This window comes from Electrophorus electricus, chromosome 5 (genome assembly GCF_013358815.1).
Source record: "Electrophorus electricus isolate fEleEle1 chromosome 5, fEleEle1.pri, whole genome shotgun sequence".
NCBI lineage: Eukaryota > Metazoa > Chordata > Actinopteri > Gymnotiformes > Gymnotidae > Electrophorus > Electrophorus electricus.
The window spans coordinates 7395627-7418764 of NC_049539.1; the positions used below are offsets into that span (position 1 = coordinate 7395627).

The window sequence follows — 23138 nt, forward strand, 5'->3', positions numbered from 1 at the left end:
ATTTACTGTGGAGCCTGTAGATAAAATGCTCAGGCTGTTAATTAAACCCTTTAATTGGCTGCCTCAACTGTGCGGTGAGGTAGCATGGCACAGGGGCTCGAACACACCATGAGCAGAGGCAAAGAGCACTTCTCCCGTGGGGTGCTCGGCAGGACAAACGCACTCCTCGGGAAGGGAGAGGACCACGGAACTCTAGCTGATGTCCTTAACTACAGACGTACGGCTTATAGAAGTGGCATATATGTACTGTATTCCCCTTCCTAGCTTACTTCCTCTCTCCACTACCTTCTCTCTCCCCACTCTGGACCGATTGCTTTTAGGATGGTGATGTACCATCTCATAAATCAAAGTGCATATTAATCTCGATCTCTTTCCGATTCCCTTCCCACCCTCTGTCTCTCCGCGCCTCCCTCTCTCTCTCTTTCCCTCCCTCCCTGTTTGCAGAGGGCAGCGCTCCCGAGGGCAGTAATGAGAACGATGGCAGTGCATGTGGTAGTGACTCCACCCTCTACAGGCAGAGCGAAGGTAAGCCCTGGAGTCCAGCAGGGTCTCTGTCTGATGTGTGCGTGGGAAGCCGCTCTAGAGGAGACTGGGTTCGTGAACCTGGGTCAGCCTGCGATACTGCACCTCCATGCAATTGGGAGGGAGGGAGGGGCTCACTGCTGTGTAAGTTCTGTTTTTCATTAGGTGATGTGAGCATTGTGCGTTCGCTTTCGGGCATCAAGATTGAGCTCTTGACAATCAAGTGTTTGCTGAAGCAGTGTAATGATGAGAACACTTGAGATAACAATTGTAAAAGAAATGGAACAACCAAAACAAAAATCTGTGTGCACACACATACACATGCACACACAAATACACACACACACACACACACACACACACACACACACCCCTTAACTCTCAGAGGGCAAAGGAAAGGCACACTTCACAAAGAGACAGTCCTGTAGGGTATATCCTGTTTAATAAATGTCACCATCTGTATGTGAAAGTCAAACTGTGTGTGTGTGTGTGTGTGTGTGTGTGTGTGTGTGTGTAGGTCACAGCATGGCGGATACGCTCACTGTTGCCCTGCGTGTTGCTGAGGAAGCCATAGAGGAGGCTATCACTAAAGCAGAGAGCTACAGGGACAGCCTGGTTCGGCCCTCAAGATCATCCCCCTATACACTAATCCACCCTCGCAGTGTATCCACCCAATCATACACTTATCCACCCTCTCAATACATCCAGCTAGCCATATACCCTACTGACAACCCCCCCCCCAATACATCCACCCAATCATACGCTAATCCATCCTCTCAATACACCCACACAGCCATACACTACTCCACCCAAACATCCACACACCTGTCCACTAATCCAGCCTTTCAGTACATCCACCCACACATATACCCTTCTACTAATCCAAACTGTCAATATATCCACCCTCTCTTTGCATCCACTCTCTCAATTCAGCCACCCACCCAAACACCGTTCAGATAATCCACCTTCTCCATATATCCACCTATCCATCTTTTAGTTTTTTTTTCCACTGCTGTCACATACCCAGTTTACTGCATCAGATCAAGCCCTTCATGACTTGCTTCTGGATAGTTAGAAACATGCAGTTCATGGCATACAGACCCACCAGTTGTATTCAGCAATCTCTCCAGTCCCAAATAATTGTAAAACACACAGGATAAGATGTCACATATCCTATGCTAAACCATTGGTTTCACATAACGCCCAGCCCATTCACTTCATACAGCAACCATATGACAAACTCTTCATAGAGTTTGTTATCAGTGTTTTGCTGAATTAAGGCCGTAATGCCTCCAGAAGGCTCAGCAGTGAGGTCTAGCATCCCAGCCTCACTCTGCTCCAAAGTCACCAGCGGCATACACGCCTTTTAGACATAAACCCACAGTGGCCACCCTGGTGATTAAGGCTGTACCCAGCCCCACTCCCAACTTTCCAAGTCCCATATGGACTTTACGCATTACACCAACAGCAACTATACAGTTCATCAAATATTTACCCACTGTGCTTCCCCTGCATAGCCAATTACTTCCTGACCTATACAGTCCTTATTGTCCTTCCCACTGGCTAATGCTGTACCCAGCCTCGGTGCCACCGGTCCCATCTGGGCTCTGCCATATTAGACATGATAATTACATGTGTGATCTCCCTTGGATGCTCTTTATGGTGCCTCTGTGAAATGCTGTTAGGATCAGAAGAGGTAGGTTAGCTCTTCTCATCCTCCTGAGGAAGTGGAGGTACTGCTGTGCTTTTTCACAGTGGAGATGGCGTGAGTTTTGCAGTTCAGATCATCCGTGGTGCATACTCCAAAGAAATTGGTGCTGCTTACCTGACCCACTGGTTTGCCTTGTATTGTGAGAGGGATGTACTCCATGCATTTCTTCCTGAAGTCAGCTTTGGTTTCTTTAGTTTTGTTTATGTTCAGCGAGTTGTTATCCTCGTACCATGCCACAAGTTGGTTCAACTAATCCCTGTAGCTTGATTCATCATCCTTGCTAACTGAGGCCCACCACTATTGTCATTATTATTTGTGGTTCTTGTTGGACTTTGCCTGGCAGTCATGAGTCATCAGAGTGAACAGTAGGGCGCTCAAGACGCAGCCCAGAGGCTCCCATGTCCTTATGTTGACGGGTCTCGATTTGTTTGTTCCAACTCATATAGACTGCAGTCTGTCTGTGCGGAACTGCAATATCCAATCACATAGTGAAGTTTCAATGCCTAGTGAGTCCAGCTTCTTCATTAGGTGCTGAGAAATTATTGTATTGAAGTCTATAAAAAGCAGCCACACACTGTCTTTGTAACTGTTTTGTTTTTTTAGGTGTTTTGCTATGTTACACTGCTAGGGTGTTGTCAGTGGAGTGCTTTCGTCGATATGTGTATAGGAGTTTGTCACGTGTTGCGGTTTGGAATTTTGGAAGTTACATGGTCTATTATGAGCCTTTCAAAGCACTTCAATATGATATGGGTGAATGCTATAGGGCAGTATTTGTTTAGAGATGTTGCTGGTGATTTCTTTGGTGTGTGTGGTGGTCTTGAAGCACTTTGGAACTATGGCTTGATCCAGAGAGGTGTTTATATATCTGTGAGAACTTAAATGGCCCACTAATTCCCAGAGTGCTCTTCCTTGTATGTTGTCTGGGCCTGTTGCTCTCTGTGACTTTCAAGGGTCTTTCTGATATCATCTGAATCTAGGTGTAGTTACTCACCTTCCAGGTTCTGGGGAGTTCTTGCTGTTTTCTCCGAAATATGAGTTGAGTTCATTAAGAAATTCAGTGCTGTCATTACATTGTGATGCATGGTGTTTGTAGTCTGTAATGGTCTGAATGCCTAGCCATAAGCCCGTTGGATCATTTATAAACCGGTTCTGTATTTTCTGTCCGTATGCTCGATTAGCTGCCTTCACTCTACAAATCAGGTTCACTTTCACAGATCTTGGTGCATCTTTGTCTCCTGACTTGAAAGTGTCATTCCCTGCTTTCGGGTTCCTACGCATCTCCCTAGTGAGCCATAGCTCTGGGATTGCGAGTGTAGTGATGTTTATGATGTTCACATCATCCACACACATTGATATGAACCCTGTCACAATCTCTATATTGGTGAGAAGATCAGACATGACTGCCTCTTTGAACATATTCCAATCTATACTGAGTGCTGACACTCCTCCATCTGGATAGGATCTTATCTGCTTTACTGCTGGTTTGCTCCTAGTTATCAGTTGCCTTTATGCTGGGGTCAACATGACGGAGGGATGGGCCCAACTTCCAAGATGAGGAGTGAGGGATGGCTTTATGTGCCTGCTTTACATTTGGGTAGACCTGGTCCAGTATGTTTTGCCCTCTGTTTGCGAAATCTACATGGTGGTGGTGGTAGTAGTTGGGCAATACTGATTTTGGGTTGACTTGGTTGAAGTCCCCAGCGATAACATGTGCGCAGTCTGGGTTAGCATTTTGTGTCTGGTAGCTACAGTATAGACAAGGCTTCTGCTTTGTTGGCATCTGGGGGGAAATATGTCGCCGTAATATAGACGTTTGGGAATCTTTTGTGTTCATGCACCAGCCATTGTTTACATAAATGCAAATTCCAACCACCTTGAGAGTTCCTGCTGAGTGACTGAGTGCTGCACCAAAGGCTCTTACAGAGCGCCCCCCCCCCCCCCCCCTGCTAATGGTGTTATCAGCTATTGTGGTGTTCAGCCATGTTTCAGGGAAAATGAGAAAGCAGCAGTTCCTCACCTTGTGTTGGGTGTTCAATTCCACTCTCAGATAGTCCATTTTATTTTCCAGTGATCTAATGTTGGATAAAGGGATTGATGTAAGCGCGTGTCAAAGCTTTCCTCCTCATCCTTGCGCTAATGTCTGCTCTCATGCTCTTGGGACGCTGCCTGTGTCCAGCCCTGTTTGTAGATGGAGCCACTGCTGTGCAGGCCTCTGGCTCTTGTAGAGGCAAGATTCCTTGTTCGCTGAGTGTTTTGGACTCTGTGACAAATAACTTCCTTGGTCGATTGCTGGATTGGCCAGACGTTTGAATTCTAAGTACTGCAACTGTAGACCATTCTCATGTCCATTTTTGAGTAGAAAGTATGTTTAACATAAAATGCATAACATAAAACATAATGTTTGACATAAAACAGGAGCTGGAGTAGCCGCTGCCATCTGGAGCACCGCCATCTTGAGTTATCAGAAATAATGATATGGTTATTATACCATTCCTCAAACAACAAATCTCATGGTGGCAAAAGCCTTTTGCATCGTTCTGTACTTCCAAGAACTCCTTCACAGCACCCCTTAGTTCACAGTCTCTAAAACCAAATTTCGCAAACAAAGATTTGCAGACTTACAGACCCTGTAGCGCCTGTCCCCACTGGCTTTAAAAATGCCTGCCATCCACAATCTCTAACCTCAGCTACCAAATCTGCAGCTTCTTCCTTTCAAAAGCTTCAAATGGATTTAATTCTATAAAATAAAACTATCCATTTACTGTCCGACTGCAATGCCTTGTCCAGCCGCAGCGTAGGTAAAGCAGTACTCGGTGGAAAGAGTAGTTTCTTACCGACATCTGCAACCAATTTCCGATCTCTCACTTCAGCCCATCTACCAGTACTTGTAGCCTGCACTCACTCTCCAATACCCTCACACACAAACCTAATCACTATTCATTTCACTACTAGATAAAGAGTTGAGTTAATTATGTGCTTATTATCAAAGAAACCTGCTAATGAGCCAAGTAACTGATTTATGTCTCTGTGTAGATAATCCCTGCAACAAACTAACCCTACAAGCTTCAATTTACAACTAGGCTCTTCACCTGCCCACTGTCCAAGGTTTTGTAGAGTTGGAAGGACATTGTAAGTCACTCCAAGCAAAAATTTACTACAACTCATATCCATTACCAGCAAGTCTCACCAGGTTTCTCTGAAGCCACTGGCCTTGAAAAGCCACTGTTGTGTGCCTTCCTTCCTCTTGCTGTTCACTAATAAAAAGAGTCATCGTTCACCTTCTGTCTGGCTATCTAGCCTTATTAAAATCTTACCACAAATCACCTGACCGGAGCCCCGTTCTTCGCAGCCCGGCCGCGTCCATAACCTCTAATACGCTCTTGGCTCACTGCGCTGCCACTCTCTCCCTGCTTTGGTGACCGAAGCCACTGCTTTTAATCAGCACACCCTCGAACCCCAACAAAATCCTCTTATGCCTTAGCACATTTAAATCGCTTAACCGGACGTGTCCGCGGTAGCTCCAGCGAGCCTCTCCCGTACCATGCCGCACTACTTAAACAGCACGGCAGCCCTAGCCGCCTCCTTACAGCCTTGTCCGCGATCCTCTCAAGCCTCTCTGCTTCAGTGATTGTGGCCACGTAAACCGTCATCTGATGCGAGGCAGCAAGCCAATCTGGAGGTGCCACAATTTCAGTTTACCTGGTAAAAATAATTTCTCGTTGTTCTTAGTAGCCTTCACCACTTCTGTCTTTGTCCCCACAACTGGCTCTTTATCAATAAATGCTGCACTATACCATCTACCTAAACTCCTAATGGACATCTCCACTATACTGTAGAAGGTAACAGTTCTCATTCGATCAAACAATTTCCCGTATATCTTCAGAATAAGCATTAACCAGAATAGTAATCCTCTCCAGTACCTGGCAGAACCTCATTGCCTTCCAAAAGAGACTATGCAGTACCGAGCCAAATGCATTAACCCAAAAAAGCCACATGTAGGTCCCTACGCTCTTTCGTCACTGTCTGAATCTGATGCCAGCTTATACTGCTATGCTCCATGCAATCTGCAAAACCTGAAATCCCTGCTTTTTTTGCACCGATGTATCATATACTTATTCACTTCGCGTGGACACTGGCGCATTGCAATCATACTAAGAGTCTTATAGACTGAAGCCCTGTAGAGCAAAACGGTTCAATCCACAAAGAACCATTCTCAAAAAATCTTCTCTGCTCTTCTCCACTCCTTGAGGATAATGCCTTTCTTCCATACTCTGACCATCATCAAAGAAAACCGGTGACGGATATCCACAGGTGTTCAGCTGATAGGACACCCATTAAAGCAAGAGAGCAAGACAGCTGACATGAATGCATGAAGGCAGCAAGATGCAATGGACATGTAGACAGTTGGCTCCGTCTAACAGATCCGTGCACTGCAGTATATACCACTTACCCCCTTCATCCTTCATCATTCCACTTTTAATCACCAATCTGTCTTTTTTCTTAGAAAAAAAAAATAGACGTGCTGCCTGCAATTAATCTTTTATTGATTGTGTGTCTGTCCCTCTCTGTCCCTGTAGGAGAAACAGAATGAGGCCCGCTACCTACGGGATCACCGAGAGGAGCTCATAGACGAGCTCGCGACCACCATCGTCCAAAAAGTGAGCGCGTTTTTACCTGGGGGTCTTACTGAACATATTTCACTTTAGTAATACAATATAATAAAAGGCAATAATATCATCTCTCTCTCTCTCTCCATATCCAATATCCTTTTCACTTTCACCCTCTCTCTCTCTCTCTCTCTCTCTCTCTCTCTCTCTCTCTCTCTCTCTCTCTCTCTCTCTCTCTCTCCCCCACTCTGTCTGCAGATCATTCACAGAGGGAAGCGTTCAGAGATGCAGGCAGAATATGACTTTGTTTGGTCTCAGGCTCAGAACAGTGGACTTCTGTCCCCAATCTCTGCATCAAGCATGCACCTGTCAGCACAGGACACACACGCCACTGCACAGCACAGCAATCTTGCCCAGGCCTGCCTCAAGAACACCTGGGTAAAACCTACACACACACACACACACACACACACACACACACACACACACACTCTCTCTCTTTCTGATTGACCAGCTCACAGAAGATGAGTCATACACACACGTCATTTCAAAATAGCCCTGCTTTTAAAAAAATCATTATACATATAATGCATACAAGTCTACTCCCACACATAGAGAAAAGCGCACCTTCCTACTTATATATTTTTATTCAGTCTCATTTTTATTTTGTCTATGAGAAGGCTATACAGACAGTCATTCTCGCACATTAACACTATCCAGGTCTCCTGGTAAATCTGTTCTCATTCGAGGCAGGTTTTAAGGGGAAATGTATGTTTCTGGTGCCCTCTACTGGTAAAGTTTTTTTTATATATACAGCCTTCACTCATGATTTACAAGACTGAAAAATTGGTCACTGAAATGTTCAGAAAAGAGGCTTTAGGGTTTTTTACTTGAAAAAATCTATGTTGAGATTAATGGGAATTTGAAAACATTTCAGGAGCCATTAATATTAGTTCTAAGCCACATTGGCATGAGTCAGGGTTGGAAAGGACTTTGTTCTTGTCCTCTATTTTAATGGACATTTTATTGACAGTTGGTGTTGGGGAACGTGGAATTGGAGTTAAAGATTTTTACGCAGATCTGGTGGGTGGGTTTTGGTGTGTCGGCACGTTCACTGAACAGTATCTCTGTTGATCATTGTGTTGATGCTCGATTGTGTGTGCGTGCATGCGTGTGTGTGTTTAGAGGTCCCAATCTGCCTTTTCCCTGACAAGTGATGAGTCTCCAGACAAAGCCCCAGAGGCTGATGAGACAGCCGGAGGGGCAGAGCCAGGGGAGGAGCCACATATCCAGCTTTACTCCTCCCTCCGTAGAGAGTCCCGTGCTTCTGTGCCAGGCTGGAAAAGCGTGGACCGCCTGGACAACTCCAGTAGGTTCACACACTCACGGACACGCACACAGAAATACACAGTGACACACTGCCAAAGATACTTGGAGGTACCCGTATACAACGTGCTTTCATATTTTAAATTTGCATGATTGCTCTGCACGGTGATAGAATGGCCAGGAGATATGGGACTGTTTTTATAGGAACATGTGTACCCTGCGGTGCAAACACTCTTGCTTTTCCAGATGGATAATGCTATCATACAGTGTTAAACACACTCAGGAGTGGTTTCAGGAACACCAGGATGAAGTCAAATGCCCTCTTTGCAGTTCTCAGCATCAAACTTGCAATTAAGATGCAACTAGGATGTCAAAGAAGATTCTACCTCCTTAATCTGTCAATGTAGCAGTTACTGGTCCAGTATTCCACTACACATGGGTCAGGACCGGTGGGACATCGTTTCAAGGATTAAGTCAATAACGTCCCTGTGTTGCTTATGATGATGCTCATCTCCTTCAGTAGATCCTCTGTCTTCTTTTGTGAGTGTGAAGTGAGTCTCTCCCTCCTTAAGCAGGTGTGCAGAGTGTCCTGTTTACCCTTTTAGTGTGTGTGTGTGTGTGTGTGTGTGTGTGTGTGTGTGTGCGCGTGTGTGTGTCTCTCACAGACGCCTCGTCTGTGCTGCAGTCCCCGGATGGCAACTGGATGGCCCTGCAGACCTCGCAGCATTCCCGGCCGAGTCTGCTGACCAAGCGCAAGAGCCTGGTGTTCAACGTCCTGGAGAAGGAGTCTGGCGTGGTGTCTGCGTACGATGAGCTTGGCTCTGACTCCGAGGCTGGCGAGCAGGGCGGCTGGGGCATGGCCCTGCTGCAGATTCGTCGCCGCCTCTCCGACGAGACGTATTACACGGACCCGCAGCACGAGCCAGAGTGGCCATGCGCCCCGCTGCGCCAGCCCGCCACGTCGCCCTCCTCGGGCCAGTACACCAACACGGAGACCCTCAACTCGGATTCAGAGGCCTCGGCAGAGCCGCCCGGGCAAGCGTGCGAGCCCACTTGTAACTACCCCCAGGAGGGTAGAAAAGGACCTGCCGAACCTCATCCACCGTACGCTCCCTATTTGCCCTACAGACACCCGCCTGCGGTCACGGTCTCGTCCGACACCCTGGACGTGAACTTTAACCCCCGGGTGCGCGGGGATAGCAGCGAAGGGGAAGAGCAGAGCGAGCAAATCAGGCGGTTCCGGCGGCGGAGGCGGAGCAAGCGTGAGCTGGATGAGCACAGCTGTGCACACAGTGCATTATACACGACTGCCACAGCGGTGAGAAAAACCGCAGCACTCAACATTCTTTCCTATTACTTAGTGCTGTATTCATTGCTGATAAAAGCAGCGCTTGCTGTCATCAGCAGTAGTATTGTTCAATTCTGTATCCAGTGTTGCACAGTACTTGTATATACTACTGTGGTCCTCTCCCTCTTTCTCATTCAAAACATAGAGATATTTAATTAGAATATGCAGTATTAAGATTTGTAAATACACCGATCTCTGAAGTTTGGGAGAAGCCCAGTACCAGGACTGCAAACATTGTTGAAAAACATACTTGGGTGAATTTTCTTACACCACAAGGGGGCACCACAGGCACATGGTTTCACTACCGTCAAGCTCACGTAACTACAGCCGTCAGAAGGCGTCGGCGACTGACCGACGGCCGCGCTTAATGTGCTGTGTTCCACGTCGGTGGTTCCAGGTGGTCTTCGTCAGTGCTGTTCTGGCCGATAGTGCATGTTGAATTGGCGTCAGCAATCGGCTTTGAGAGAGTTTTCTGCAGTTTAGTCTAAATTTGACTTAAAACAAGATAATAGACATAAACGGGATTAGTTTTTTTTTTTTTTTTGATCTACTGAGACAGTGTGCTAATATTTTACTTCGCTACCCTGAAAGTAGTTTTGTTATGCTAACTATCTAGACAACAGATAGTTGTCTAGATTTTAGCTTGACGTTACCATAGGCAATTAAATGAAAGGAAGGCGCTTATGAGGAGATGCGAGTGCCTCAGAGCTCAGTATACTCGTTATAAGAAGCCTGTGCCTTCAGGAAGCAGTGGTTCCCTTTTCTGTTATTTTTTTGTGCAGGCGAAGAATGTATGCATGCTGGAATCTGTATGGTGTGTTTAGTACACCCGTGACAAGGGGCGACACTGAGCTAATGGAAAGGGATCCTCACTCATTTACACTTTGCTTCACTTCTTCACTGTCAGTTTGGTGTGTGCCTACCTTTACAAACCACGATGAACAGTGACGAGATCCCGAAACACTAAACACGCTCTCACAATAATTTGGATGCGTTACTTTCAAGAGTGTAATGACTAAAAAGACATTGCAGTGTTACTGGTTTGTTTTCGCTGGCATAAAATGAAAAGTTTTTTTTCCTTTTGTTCTCTCTCTCTCTAGGAGAACAGTGCCCTCTTGCTCAATGCCATGATACTGCGTCGTCAGCAGAGCCAGGAGATTCACCCCCACTTCAACTATCAAACTCCAGACACCGTCACCCCACCTTACCTTTTGACCTCTGGCGCCATGATGCCTGAACCTGACTACCAGGACACAGCTCTCAACTCTATGGCCAATAGTCCTCTGACTCAACACCAAGCTGAGACCAGTAAAATAGGGCCTAGCAACCAAGGCCTCAAGTTTAGTGCCTCCACTGGAAATGACACTTTGGACCAGCAGCTGAAGTCCAAACTCTCTGAGCTAGTTGGACAAATCAGCAGGGAAGATATGACCTCATCAGAGGATGAGCCAATCAGAAAAGTTGGCAAAAGGTGGGATGACGAGGAGAGGGAGAAAGGAAGTGAGCGACCAAGACAGATGGAGAGGCCAAGCGATGGTCAGAAAGAGAGTAAGAGTGAAGGAAAGACAGAGAAGAGGAACACAGAGAGCGCCAGCGAGGCGTGGCTGGAGAGAGACCCAAACAACGCAGCACAACATGTGGAGAGGGAGACAGACAGAACGAGGGCGAGACAGCACGAGCTGTACAGGCAAGTAGAAAGAGACCAAGCGAGAAATGTCGAGAAGCAGCGAGAAATCAAGGTGCAGGTCAACAGGGAGATGGAGATGCCGAGAGAGAGAGAACGATGGGTCAAAAGGGAGCAAGCGAGACGAGCGGAGGAGGACGGAGAGGTGGAGAGTACGGGCGGAGGAAGGTCCGGGGCAGCCGAGGGAGCGCTTCAGACGCTGGCGCACGTAAGCGGCCCCGGCGCCAGACCCCACATGCGCGAGAGGAGAGCAGGCAGCGTAGCATCCTACGCTGCGCCAACGAGAGAGGAGAGCGAGGAAGAGGACAGCGAAGCAGACGAGCCGACCGGGGCGAGAGCGAGGAGGGCGGTGATGAGGAGGAGCAAATCGGAGCGAGGCCCCGATACAAGGCCGCAGGAGCGTGAGATGAAGAGGACGAGGTCGGCAGTCACGTTGGCAGACAGCGCCCCCTGCAGGCTGGAGGAACAAACGCCCCCGACTGAGGTGAGCAGAGAAAGCGCGAGCCTACTCCGTGAGAGTCGGATCTCCTCTCCACTCTTCCCATCCCCGCATGTACTCTTCTCTTTAAGGCCTCGGCGGATGAAAGCAAACAAGCAGCAGTTTCGTTTAACTTGATTTCCACATCTATCCTTAAAGAGTGTGCTGCGTACGGATGGAAGGAGCCCAAGAAGGTGTTGGAATATCCCATCACTGCTATGATGTCTAAACTTAAAAAAAAAAAAAACCACCTTCCTGCATTCTTCTCCATACTAACCGCACTTCAAGTACTCTTTCAGCACCCTCGTTCCTTTTCGTTTGAGAACTAGTAGCCATTTCTCATGTATGATGAGAGACGGTGAATAGCTGCGCAAGCACAAGATTAGCATGTCGTCCAGAAAAAAAATCTCTCACACATCCGGCTAAGTATAAACCTGCAGCATGCCTCTGGTTAAAATCTTTCACAGATTAACGTGGGACCCTTAATCCAGATTGAGAAATGGCCGTGGCCTTATTAACCCACGGCGGCTGTGACCTCCTCCCTGCCTCCCTGTTTGTGGCTCTGTTCAGTCCTCCGTGTCCCTTTGTCGTCGCTCTCCATGTCTCACCTGCGATGTCAATGTTTTGTTTCTCTTCCTCTCCACTTCACTGTAGTCACATCTTTTATCTGTCGTTTGTCTTGTCTTTCTCTCTCACTGTTTACTACTCTTTCTCCATCTCTCTTTCTCCCCCATGCTCTCTCTCATCTCCTCCCTTTATCCCATGCTGTCTGTTGCCCTGTTCGCTTTTGGCTGCTACCGACCGTGCTCTTCAGGAGAAGGTTCAGTTGCTCTCCCCTTTCATGCACCAGGTGAGACACACACACACACACACACACACACACACACACACACACACACCTGGACACACCTGCCATCACTCAAAACCACCTCGCCATGAAATATAAGATGACTTTATAGCGTCAGTCAGCAGTCACTGCAAGTTGCAAGAGAGAGATTTGAATAAATATCCATTAACTGTGTCTTTCTGTCTCTAATAATGGTGAAACCTCTGCAGAAATGTTTGGAGCGTGAGTAAAACATGCGTCCGTGCTCACCTGCTGCTTCCTTTACATTTTACACAGATCAGCCATAGAATTACAACGGCCTGCCTAATATTATGGAAGTTCCCCTCATGGTACCAAGCCAGCTCCTACCTGTTTTGCTATTCCATGGGACCTAATTCTGGAATGGGCTCTTTACAAAGTAATCTTACAGAACCTACAACTCTTATTGTATTCTCCGAGTGGTGAATTTTCATTCTGAATTTTCAAAATCCTATGCTTTGATCTTCCTTTTGCAGAGATATATTTTTAATCAGAAATTGAAGCTACTGCAAGAAAAATTTCAAAACGTTGTGGCAAAGACAGGTTTCTCCTGCAAGCACACATGGGTTGGTTGAGACTGCATTCTCTCACAAGCCAAAGCATATGGAAATCTTATGATGAGTGGAAGTGCCTGTTCCCACCCATTCTCATGACTGGAAGGTCATCATTGTTATTACTGTTCTGCTTGGTTTGGATCATTTGTCAAAACATTCCAAACTGCAGCCTTGAATTCTATCAATAATTTCTCATTAAACAAGCATAAAGCTAACTGTTGCAGAACACAAAAACACTTATTCAGCTCAGAACACCATCCATCATAACCCTGCAATCTTTAAACTAAACCAAATGGAAGTGTGTGTGTGTGTGTGTGTGTGTGTGTGTGTGTGTGTGTGTGTGTGTGTGTGTGTGTGTGTTTTTCACCATGTCTGTCTAAGATAACAGTATTATGCCCTTCACTAGTTCTACCTATTTTAAATATTGAAATCTCACTGTTGGACATGCTGTTCTTACTCACTCATCTATAACTCCAGTGCTCTTTCATAGGAACGAACACGCACGCGCGTTTCCTTTCATAACTTGGTGTGCTCTTGTTCTTTGGCTCAAATGGACTTTCATGGATGAAAGCTTCAGGCAGCCATTAATCGATCAGTGAAGTGCTGGTTACTCATCACATCATGCCCATCTTTTGTCTCGGCCCTTTTCATTCTGATCTAAGTCCACATTCTGATCTGATCCACATCGTGTGCTTGCTGTCTTTTACGCAGGTCTTAGTCATAAGGCACCAACATCTAAACACCTTTTCTGGAAGTCCTCCTAAATAGACTAGCATTTCAGAATATGCTGTGGTGTATGTTTGTTTGTGTTGGGTGTTTCTGGGAGAGGATACTTAAAATGATGGGTCTTGTGCTGGTGCATGTGCTTACGTGCCGATAGGCTGCTCTAAGCAAGAGCACCTGTGTGTGTGGGGGGGGGAGGTTGCATATGACTCATGGTTGTCTTATGGTCCTCTTCACTTTATTGCTGTAAAGTTGTACATGAGATCTGAGAGGCTTTGGTCATTATCTTCTTTCTCTTCACTCACCCCTTCCTCTTACTATACATGTTGAGCATGAAGAGCTACAAAGAAATACAATGACTCTGAGGTGTGTGTGTGTGTGTGTGTGTGTGAGTGTGGGAGGGACATGGCTGGCTAGCTGGATGAGCGTGTAAAAGACATGCCCCACACTGAGTGATCAGTCATAATTTGCAGGTCACTGGTTTCTCTATAATTAATTAATTGCCACTGTCTCTGTGTGGTAAAATAACTACAAGGCAAAATGTCATTATTGCTGTATTGAATTTTAGATAAACATTTATTTTATGGGATGCCATTTACCTTCAAGTCTTTCTTTTTGTCTACTGATTACTGGTCTGTCTGTGTGTGTGTGTGTGTGTGTGTGTGTGTGTGTGTGTCTTTGCGCATATGGATGCGTGTGTGTGTGTGTGTGGCCGTGTGTGTGTGTGTGTGTGTGTGTCTGTTTGTTTGTGTGTGTGTGTGTGTTTTTGCGCATATGGATGCGTGTGTGTGTGTGTGTGTGTGTGTGTGTGTGTGTGTGTGTGTGTGTGTCTTTGCGCATATGGATGCGTGTGCATGTGGTGTGTATGTGGAGCAGAAGTATTCGGCCGCTTCTTTGTGCAGTATCACCACAGAGGTTCTGAAGGTCCTGAACGCTACAGAGGAACTTATCGGGGAAGCAGAGGGTAAAGTTCAAAACCTCTCTGAGTCCCCAGCTGGCACACCCCTTTCCTCTGGCCCAGACAGTAAGAAACTGGACCAGCATCTCACCAAGATGGAGGAAAACGTAAGATTCAAGATCCGCTATAACGAAGCATCTTTTCAAAGTTCTAAGCCATTTTGGATCCTTTCGTTTAGGGTCAGTTCATATGGACAAGAAAATATCATGTCATTCATTTTCAGTTTGGAACGGTCTGTCCCAAACTCAAGAACCTGGCACAGTGTGTGTGCTTCATGGCACAATGTGACGGGGCACATTCTTTCTAGCGGAGCTGGAGCTGTTTTACATATTTTCATTTCATTATTACCTTAACAGCTGCGTATGAATGTTAGTACAGAAGATCCTCATAATACAGACTACACTGAGAATTTGTGTATTATCACCTGTATTTCATTTGTCATTGTCCAAACCCTGCATTACTGCTGATGGTCACAGAGATGAATTCACTAGGCAAAAAGGATAAGATCACGGTGCAGACACATGAGTGTGGCAGAAATGATGCTGGCTATTTTGATGTGCAATTCCAAGCAGAGGTTGTGTTGACTGCATCTGCAGGTTTGGTTAGGCGTTCCACTGTGATGCCCAGTCAGATTAATTTCTCTTACTGGCTTTTAAAGTCGAGCATCAGCTGACAACAGCATAGTGAAAGTTTTGTGACTGCAGTGAACGTGCAGCAGCGGAAAACAAAAATTCACTGATGAGCAAACAGTTTTGTTGTTGTTGTTCACTGTGATGAATCTATGATGAATTAATATTTACATAATTGTGATATGACTAATTATTTAAATTATATAATTTTCCATGTGTAATGTCACAACAGCTGTTTGATTTACATTTAATAGTCACAGTATTTTTCCTTATGAAAAAATGAAATCGGTTGTTTTTAGTGGGGTGATTGTGGTCAGAATCACGTTGTGAGAAATTGGACACGTCTTTATTTGCCTGCTTAAAGTGAGGAAAATGCCAAAATACCACTTGCATTTGCGATAAGAGCAGGTCTGGTGAGGTGGAAGTGCAAACTGTGATATAAGCCATAATGGGTTCATAAATGCCCGTTGCACTAGCGGAGTTCACACACCCTCCACCCACCTTGTTACAGGTGCATTTATTTCTGTCCATCAAATTAACAAATATATGTTAATATGCGTGAGCCCTATGAAATTAGTAAAATGCAGTACTATATGACTTTAATGGCCCATCACAGCCAGGTGATGTGCCATCAGTCTTTTATTTATGATCTATGTTCAGGTGTACCTGGCTGCAGGAGCAGTGTATGGCCTAGAGGGGGCGCTAAGTGAGCTGGAGGACTGTGCTCGCAACATCAGCAGCTGCACCACTGAAACAGAACTTGCTTTTTTGGAGGACCAGGTGGCCACCGCCGCTGCTCAGGTGCAACAGTCAGAGCTACAGGTGTGTCAAGCTCCACAGGTGCTTCAAGTGTGTACCTTAGTGAGAGTGACGATGTGCTTTTCCATGGGAGTGCGTGCTATATTTTTGGCTTACTTCCGTGTTTCCACTCAATAAGGGTTTGCGAAAATGTGAAGTTGATTTCAGTGTGTGGGTCATGCAGAAACCTTTCTCACACTCCTGTTGGCTTCCTTTAGATCTCAGACATCGAGGCAAGGATATCGGCACTTAAAAACGCCGGCCTGAATGTGTCTACATGCTCACGATTTTCCAAGTTCAAGCCCAAACCTAAGGTGACTTTCTTGTAATGGCTTGTTTCACCAGTGCCTACAAAACACCAATAATTAGTATTTTAAGTAATAGTAGTAGTAGTGCTGCCCAGCTTTAATGGTTGAATAAGTACTATGGTTGTAATGAAAAACACTGTTTAATCATTCTGTATAATTATATGCAGGCCTGCAGGAAATAACTGCTCTGTAGGCTATTGGGCTATTTAATGTTTTAACTGTAGCAAGTTCATTGCTGCTTGTTCTGTTTATTTGGAGTGTGTGTCTTAATGGATTTTAATGGTGTGTGTATGTTTGTGATTGGGTGTGTGTCTCATGTCAGCCTCAGACCCTAGACTATTCACGCCAGCTGAGGCGGAAGCTGCCTGCTCCACCTGCCACAGGTACTGCTACTCTGTCCCGCCTCTGCATCCTGTCCAGCCAATGGGGGTCGAGCAGCTGTGGGTTTCATCCCAGCCAATGGTTGTTGGCCTTGTGTAAACCATTTTGGGGAAGGCCAACATCTAACATGTAGTTGACTAACGTCAGTCACTTTCAGCATCAGCTAAAGGACTGAATGTTCTCAACATGTCAATGAGATTTTGTTGGTAGCATGTTATACTTTAATGGTACATTAACGTCTGGTACATAAATGTCAGATGTAAAAAGATTCGTTCATCCTCTATTGGATAATTGGGCTTTGTTGTTGCATGTTGTGTGGAGGAACTACTACAATACAAATTGATTTACCAATGAAGTATTTGACAGTCTGTACCAGTGCTTTACTGTGATCTAATAATGGTGTTAGTAAATCCTCAGACTAACATGCTAGATTTTGTTCATTAGATTTTTTTTTTTAATTGAGCATTGTGTTAAGTCATGAGTCATGTTTAAGTCAGAATGTCCTCCTGCTTGGATCCGGTCAAGCAATGTTCCATTAGCGACCAGACATGCACCCATTTTCCTTGTTCACCATTCTGTGCATTTCTTGTGCCTGTCTGTGTCATCAAAGTCTCCATGCGCCAAGGTTTATGGTGGCTGTGTGTGTTCACACGTGCTTGTCGATCGATGCTAAGGTCCCCAAGGCGACCGTTCCCCTGGTTAAGAGGAAAGGAACTCCTCCCCCTGCCTCCCTCAACTGATGCTGATCACAGTAAAAGAGGGGGAAAAACTGTTCTTACACCTAATACACATTTTGATTAAAATCAGAAATAAAAGAAGACGGAATGAAAAGGTGTGAGACATCTGAAATGGTGTGCAACTAATTGCACCAGCTTGAATGAAAACCTAAGAAAAACAGAGACACACTGTCCATTAAAGAGACAGACTAGGCTAGTAGTGTCTCCCTTTGACTCTCTCTTTCTCAGAGACCTCTTTCTAAAATGCCTCCTTTTTAATTAACGCCGGTTCCCTTTGGCTCTGCTCCATGTTGATGACCGTGATTCACTCACTGTTCCTTTTTCTTCCATCACCTGTAGTGGCAGCTACAAAGCACAAATTGCTTATTGAAATGTTAGACTTGGTCACGTAATCGTATTGATTACCAGGTGATAGGCCTGCAAAGAACTGCGTGATGGTCCTGCAGAGCACTGCGCGATGGTCTTTAACTACATGCATGGCCTGCTATACTACTCCTCTCAATTTTCTATGCTCTACACTCACTCTTTTCATAAGAAGATACCTGTTGCATGTTGTCTGCTGATGCACTATATTCAGTTGTCATTTCCATAGAAATTCTAGGGTGGATGTGGTGGAGGTGTTTGTTCCCTATGATCCCAGTTTGATAAAGTGCATGAATGAGTGGCCACAGGTCTGTGCATTAAAGCCCAGTCAGGTTTGAAGTCCATCATCCAGCCTGTTTGGTTCTATTCCAGGTCTCAACACATCTGAAACTTATTCAGCAAACATCTGGCTCTGGTGTGTTTGAAGTTAAATGAATTGGGTATATCGGGGACCCTGACTGCAGGTGTTCAATCCCAATCCTGGAACACCTGAACCTGCTGATGAATTGCTTGATAATTAGTGGATGATTTGAATCAGGAGTTGTTGGTCAGAGAAAACATGAAAGCATGCAGAATGCAGGTCCTTGACGACTGCCATTGATGGCTGAGCTCTGTGGGGAACCTCCCCTAATGGGGCATGTTTGTTCATTCCTTTCTCCACAGAAAAAGAAAGCAATCCCAAATTGTAGGGGAGATCTCTGCAGCCGTGATGACAATGATGGTGACGGCAGCGATGCACCCCAACGTCCTCCCCCAGCCGCCGAATGCCCCTCCTCCTCCAGCTCTGCGTCTCGACTCGCTCTGACCAAAAGGACCACCGGGCTCTTCCACACCTGTGCCTTGATCTCACACTTTGGTCCTTGGCCTCACCACTACCATGATCGGTCATCTTCAACCCCACCCAACACTCACCCTCGCCCCCTGCCCCCTGGCTTGAACTCTTCCTCTCCAGTGAAGACATTTCTCCTGAGTCCACAAATGGAACTGAACCCTGCACCTCCGCTATGCTACAGCTCCCCCTGAGACCTGTTATTCTCTCTCTGCCTTAAAGGAGTCTATACTCCTCTACGAACCATCACAGAGGTTATATTTACAGAATGTCAATATAATCAGAGTTACTGACATAGAATCGCTGTATGTAACTGTGGACACGGAACAAACATTACCGTTTGCAGGCTCTTTTTTTCTTACTGTTTGCTAGAACGTTCTAGGAGTTCTGTGTGTTGGTAACATGTCCCAAAAAATTGTGTATGATCTGTGTTCCCAAAATAGGCTGAACCATATCTGGTAAGAGTGTTGTACGTTAAAATGTTATGAAGAAACTAAAGAAAAAGTTATCGCCACAGGACCTGTTTGAAGTTATATATATATATATATATATATATATATATATATATATATATATATATATATATATATATATATATATATATATATATATATATATAATTTAATTTACATGGTTCATATTGAATTCACTTTGCATCCACATGTTGGCATCACTTGTGAACTGTTTGTGTGATATTCCTGGAAGAGCCAGGAAGATGAACAAAAATGAAAACTCAGCGTTTTGAGCAATCATCATGCATTTGTGTGTGGGTGGAGGAGGTTGGGGTGAGCTTGGGTGTGGGTGTGTGCATGGTGTGAATATTCTCTCCCATTCCATCGACAATACACATATTGGCCCACAGTGACCCATCTGTATCTATCTTTGTGTGTGTGTGTGTGTGTGTGCGCGCGTGTGCTTATCAGTATTTTCCACAACAGTATCTAAATCAAGCCAGGTGCTCTTGTGATCTATGAAGTGTGTATGCCAATTACCATAATCTTCAACTGCCTCAAATTAGAAGCACCCCTCTCATTTGATCCATGAGTCCTCTTGACTTTGCTACGCAAAGATTCTTTCATTAGGCTGGACAGACTAGCAGATGGCTGAATATTGCAGCAGTATAAGTTCATGCTTTAACTGGAGAGCTACTCATTAAAGTGCTCAGTGCGTGGTCAGTTGTTCTCTCTCTGCCTTGTAGAATCTGTGGTGTGCTTGAACCAATATGATATGAAACACTGAGACACTGCATATAAAGCCATACACATTTTTATTCTCAAATAATCTACCTAAATGGTATTTTTGGGGCTTATCTCCAAAGAATATGAAGTAGGCCATAAAACCAGTAGTGCTACATTGTATATTTAGCTCCTGCAAAGTAATCCTTACTGGTTTGTGCATTCTTGTTTTTGATGATAATGTGGCATAATCTACATAGCTTCGATCTTAATATTAGGCTAATAGCTTCATGGATTGCTACTGTGACTTCACTGCAAGAGGTCTCCCAAAACCAGTAATAGAGTTATATGTTCTGCTCAGAGGTCTGTCAAACCAACCAATCCATCTTGGTGTACTACACAGTGTTATTTAACGTATCTGTCACCAAGTGCACTGGAATGTGCCTAGGTTGCATTTAGCCTGGTATTGCAGTGTGGATCTAAGCACATTGTAAGGTGGGGGGGGGCAGGCAGATTTGGCCCATTGGAGATAGGTTTTGTGTGTTGTTTATCTCCAACAGACAAAGCCCATCACAAATGTGGAAGAACTGATTTGGGCTATTAGCTTCCACATTTGCAATGAGAGATTTTCTGAAGATCATAGTTTTTTTTTGGGGTTTTTTTTTTTACCTAAAAAATATTTGAAATAACATTCCACTATTCCATGTTTAGTGACTGTATTTAACTATTTTTGCAAGAGTAGAGAAAAGAGTAGGTATGCATTGTGAGGCTCTATCCCAAACCCAAGTATCGTGTTTTTCTCCTCTACTTTCTGGAGGAGTACTACTGCTAACACTTGAAGGTTTTCACCACCATCTCAAATGGGTCCTGGTAGTTGTTGTCTATGGCAGTGTCTGTGTACAAAAGCATGTTTGGTTTCAAATAGATGTACAAATTTTGAAGAAAAGCACAGTCAAGAGGTTGATGACTTACAATGTCCTGTATTTTTCTATTATAAAAAGATGAAAGTATTATTTAAGAATTTGTTAATAAAAAAAAAACCACATACAAGGGTGAAATATCTTGTGCGGCATACGTGTACGGTTTGTGACGGTAACAGCTCATCTTGTGTTTTTAAAGGAGAAGGGAGCTAGAGCTGAAAACTAGACAATGCACTCCCTCTCGCCACTTTCTCAACCATTTTGTGACATTAAATGTCATGACGATTCAGCAGGATTTAAAAAAAAATGTGTTCACACTGACTTCCATGTGCCATAATTGTTTTGATTGAGACAACGCATCCTACTGTATATGAATAAAGTTCGCATACCTAAGAACTGCTTAAGGTTGCTGGTGTTGACTTCGACAGACTGATTTTCAAGCATTTCTTTTTTGAAACTATTGTTACAGCATGTAAAATACATTTACAGCACAGATCATGCTGCTACCACCAAAATAAGCTTACGTATGTTTACCCGTTTATTTATCAGTATAGATTGCGTTAGCCATGTGCACAGGTACACGCTGTTTCAGTTAAATAAAATAAATATTCAGGACATGAGAACTAAGAGGCCGAGATTAAAAGTGATTTTCTTCAACACATCCAAATGAAAAGTTAATAAGTGGACACGGGAACATGTCACGGTAACCAGTCCGAGTCCTCGCTGGCGAGTGCGTCCCGTAGGCTCTCCTTGTTTCGGAGCGTGCTCAGAAGGAGCGCGAGGGAGTTAGCCACCGGCTGCAGACCCGCTCCGCTTTGCCGCTTGCCGAACCGCCCGATTGGTCGGACACCGCGTCCCACGTACCAGAACGGGTCAATTTCTGGACCTAGTGGCCAAACAAAAGCATGGTGTGACGCCATGGAAAACGAACTGAAACTCAAAACATGTCATTTACCCTGATTAATAATTTTAAGGGGGTCGCCGTTATTGGGTTTTTCCAATTGTTACATAATTCTTATAGGTATACGAGTTACACCGAAATAAGAACTTGAAGCTCTGTCAGTGTAACCCGTTCAACTTGCCTTAAAGTCCTACAACTTTATGATGTGATCTGGAATTGCAACCCTGTAATTACTTAAAATTAACTTATAATGATTATGATTATTTGTAATGAAAGTGCCAATTATATGATAAATAAATAAAGTTGAAAAACTTACTTCTGTTATCAACGTTGTGAACGATATGAAGATCGTGCTCTACCGTTGTGCAGTGCGCACATGTCGCGGTCGTAGAAAGAATGAGAAGCACCATGAGCGCAACGGTCCCCCATCGGGAGCGAAAGAGGCACTGTCTCACCGGCAGAGCGAGCATTTCAGGCAGCATCGTGGATCTGGGTTCAGGGCACTGGATATGAGACAACAGGCATAACAAAGTTCCCCTAATGTTGCTTAGACCGTTAAACTACTCGAGCCTTCCTATTAGCGGGGAGTTTGAAAGTTTTCCAAAATTATATTACGTTTGGTAATCGGTGTAGGATTAAAATGCCTTTCGGATCCTCCGGAGAAGGACTGAAAACACGTGCCTTAGCTCATGTAGAAGTTTGTAGCTTAAACAACACTCCTGAAAATTGCTCAAAATGGTACCTCAAAAAACATGTACTTGGGTGAGAACCCAAGTTCAGACATATGCATCAAAATTTTTCAAAACAATTTTCTGACTAAAACTATTTTGTTTCGTATAATATCATTTCACGACAATATATTAAATTTGAAGGCAGAAGTGTTCACTGCTTAACAATTTACGAGAAATTATTAACATTCAATAATTTAAAGTGAATTAAATATCATTTATAAGTACATTAGACTACTACATAGCAAAAGGTAATAGGCTAACAAAACCACAGACTTTTTTCCACAAAGTTTTAGTTTTTAAACTCACCTGTATGTTTGGAAGCTTGTTCTTGAGTTACAGGCGCTTTATCGAGGACCAGGTATTTTTCCTCTAAGCCAGTTCACTCAGTGAACTATGCAGTCTCGTTTATATACCTCCGCTGATGTGGCACAAGAAGTCCGAGGACGCGTCAGTCTCTCGATATTATCATTTCTCTCTCAAACACACACACACACACACACACACACACACACACGCACACACACAAAATAATTCACCCTTTTCTATTTTTTCTCGCCCTTCATCTCGTCCTCCTACTCTTACCCTCTTTC

General features: G+C 44.6%; 2 protein-coding genes across 6 annotated transcripts in view; one reads left to right on the forward strand and one right to left on the reverse strand.

Moving 5' to 3' along the window:
• Positions 1 to 19349, forward strand: part of myrip (myosin VIIA and Rab interacting protein) — an 81367-nt gene extending 62018 nt beyond the window's left edge. For 2 of the 4 annotated variants that reach the window (XM_035525912.1, XM_035525914.1), the window contains 12 exons: positions 445 to 525; positions 1040 to 1137; positions 6811 to 6891; positions 7099 to 7278; positions 8026 to 8209; positions 8832 to 9484; positions 10615 to 11682; positions 14695 to 14883; positions 16066 to 16227; positions 16422 to 16517; positions 16834 to 16894; positions 18656 to 19349. In XM_035525912.1, the coding sequence (XP_035381805.1) occupies positions 445 to 525; positions 1040 to 1137; positions 6811 to 6891; positions 7099 to 7278; positions 8026 to 8209; positions 8832 to 9484; positions 10615 to 11682; positions 14695 to 14883; positions 16066 to 16227; positions 16422 to 16517; positions 16834 to 16894; positions 18656 to 18681 (2879 nt within the window). In that variant the 3' untranslated portion in view covers positions 18682 to 19349. Of the gene's footprint in view, positions 1 to 444; positions 526 to 1039; positions 1138 to 6810; positions 6892 to 7098; positions 7279 to 8025; positions 8210 to 8831; positions 9485 to 10614; positions 11683 to 12463; positions 12527 to 14694; positions 14884 to 16065; positions 16228 to 16421; positions 16518 to 16833; positions 16895 to 18655 lie in introns of all 4 variants that reach the window. The other 2 variants (XM_035525915.1, XM_035525913.1) reach the window with 2 other exon arrangements.
• An 81-nt stretch (positions 19350 to 19430) lies between these two features.
• prlh2 (prolactin releasing hormone 2) lies at positions 19431 to 22969 on the reverse strand. Of its 2 annotated transcripts, none has more exons than XM_027004377.2 (3): positions 22855 to 22969; positions 22134 to 22306; positions 19431 to 21802 (listed from the first exon to the last, which is right to left on the reverse strand). In XM_027004377.2, exons 2-3 carry the CDS (start codon positions 22297 to 22299, stop codon positions 21615 to 21617), a joined length of 354 nt encoding a protein of 117 aa, XP_026860178.1. In that variant the 5' UTR covers positions 22300 to 22306; positions 22855 to 22969; the 3' UTR covers positions 19431 to 21614. The 2 variants fall into 2 exon arrangements, with proteins under 2 accessions (XP_026860178.1, XP_026860177.1); XM_027004376.2 differs by having other exon boundaries at positions 22134 to 22320.
• Positions 22970 to 23138: the final 169 nt, after the last annotated feature.

Bases quoted from the DNA above. Each gene is read 5' to 3' on its own strand.
- prlh2 (XM_027004377.2), bottom strand. From the start codon at position 22,299: ATGCTGCCTGAAATGCTCGCTCTGCCGGTGAGACAGTGCCTCTTTCGC. The intron at 21,803-22,133 runs GTAAGTTTTTCA...TTTGGCCACTAG, and splicing joins TCACAACGTTGATAACAGAA to GTCCAGAAATTGACCCGTTC.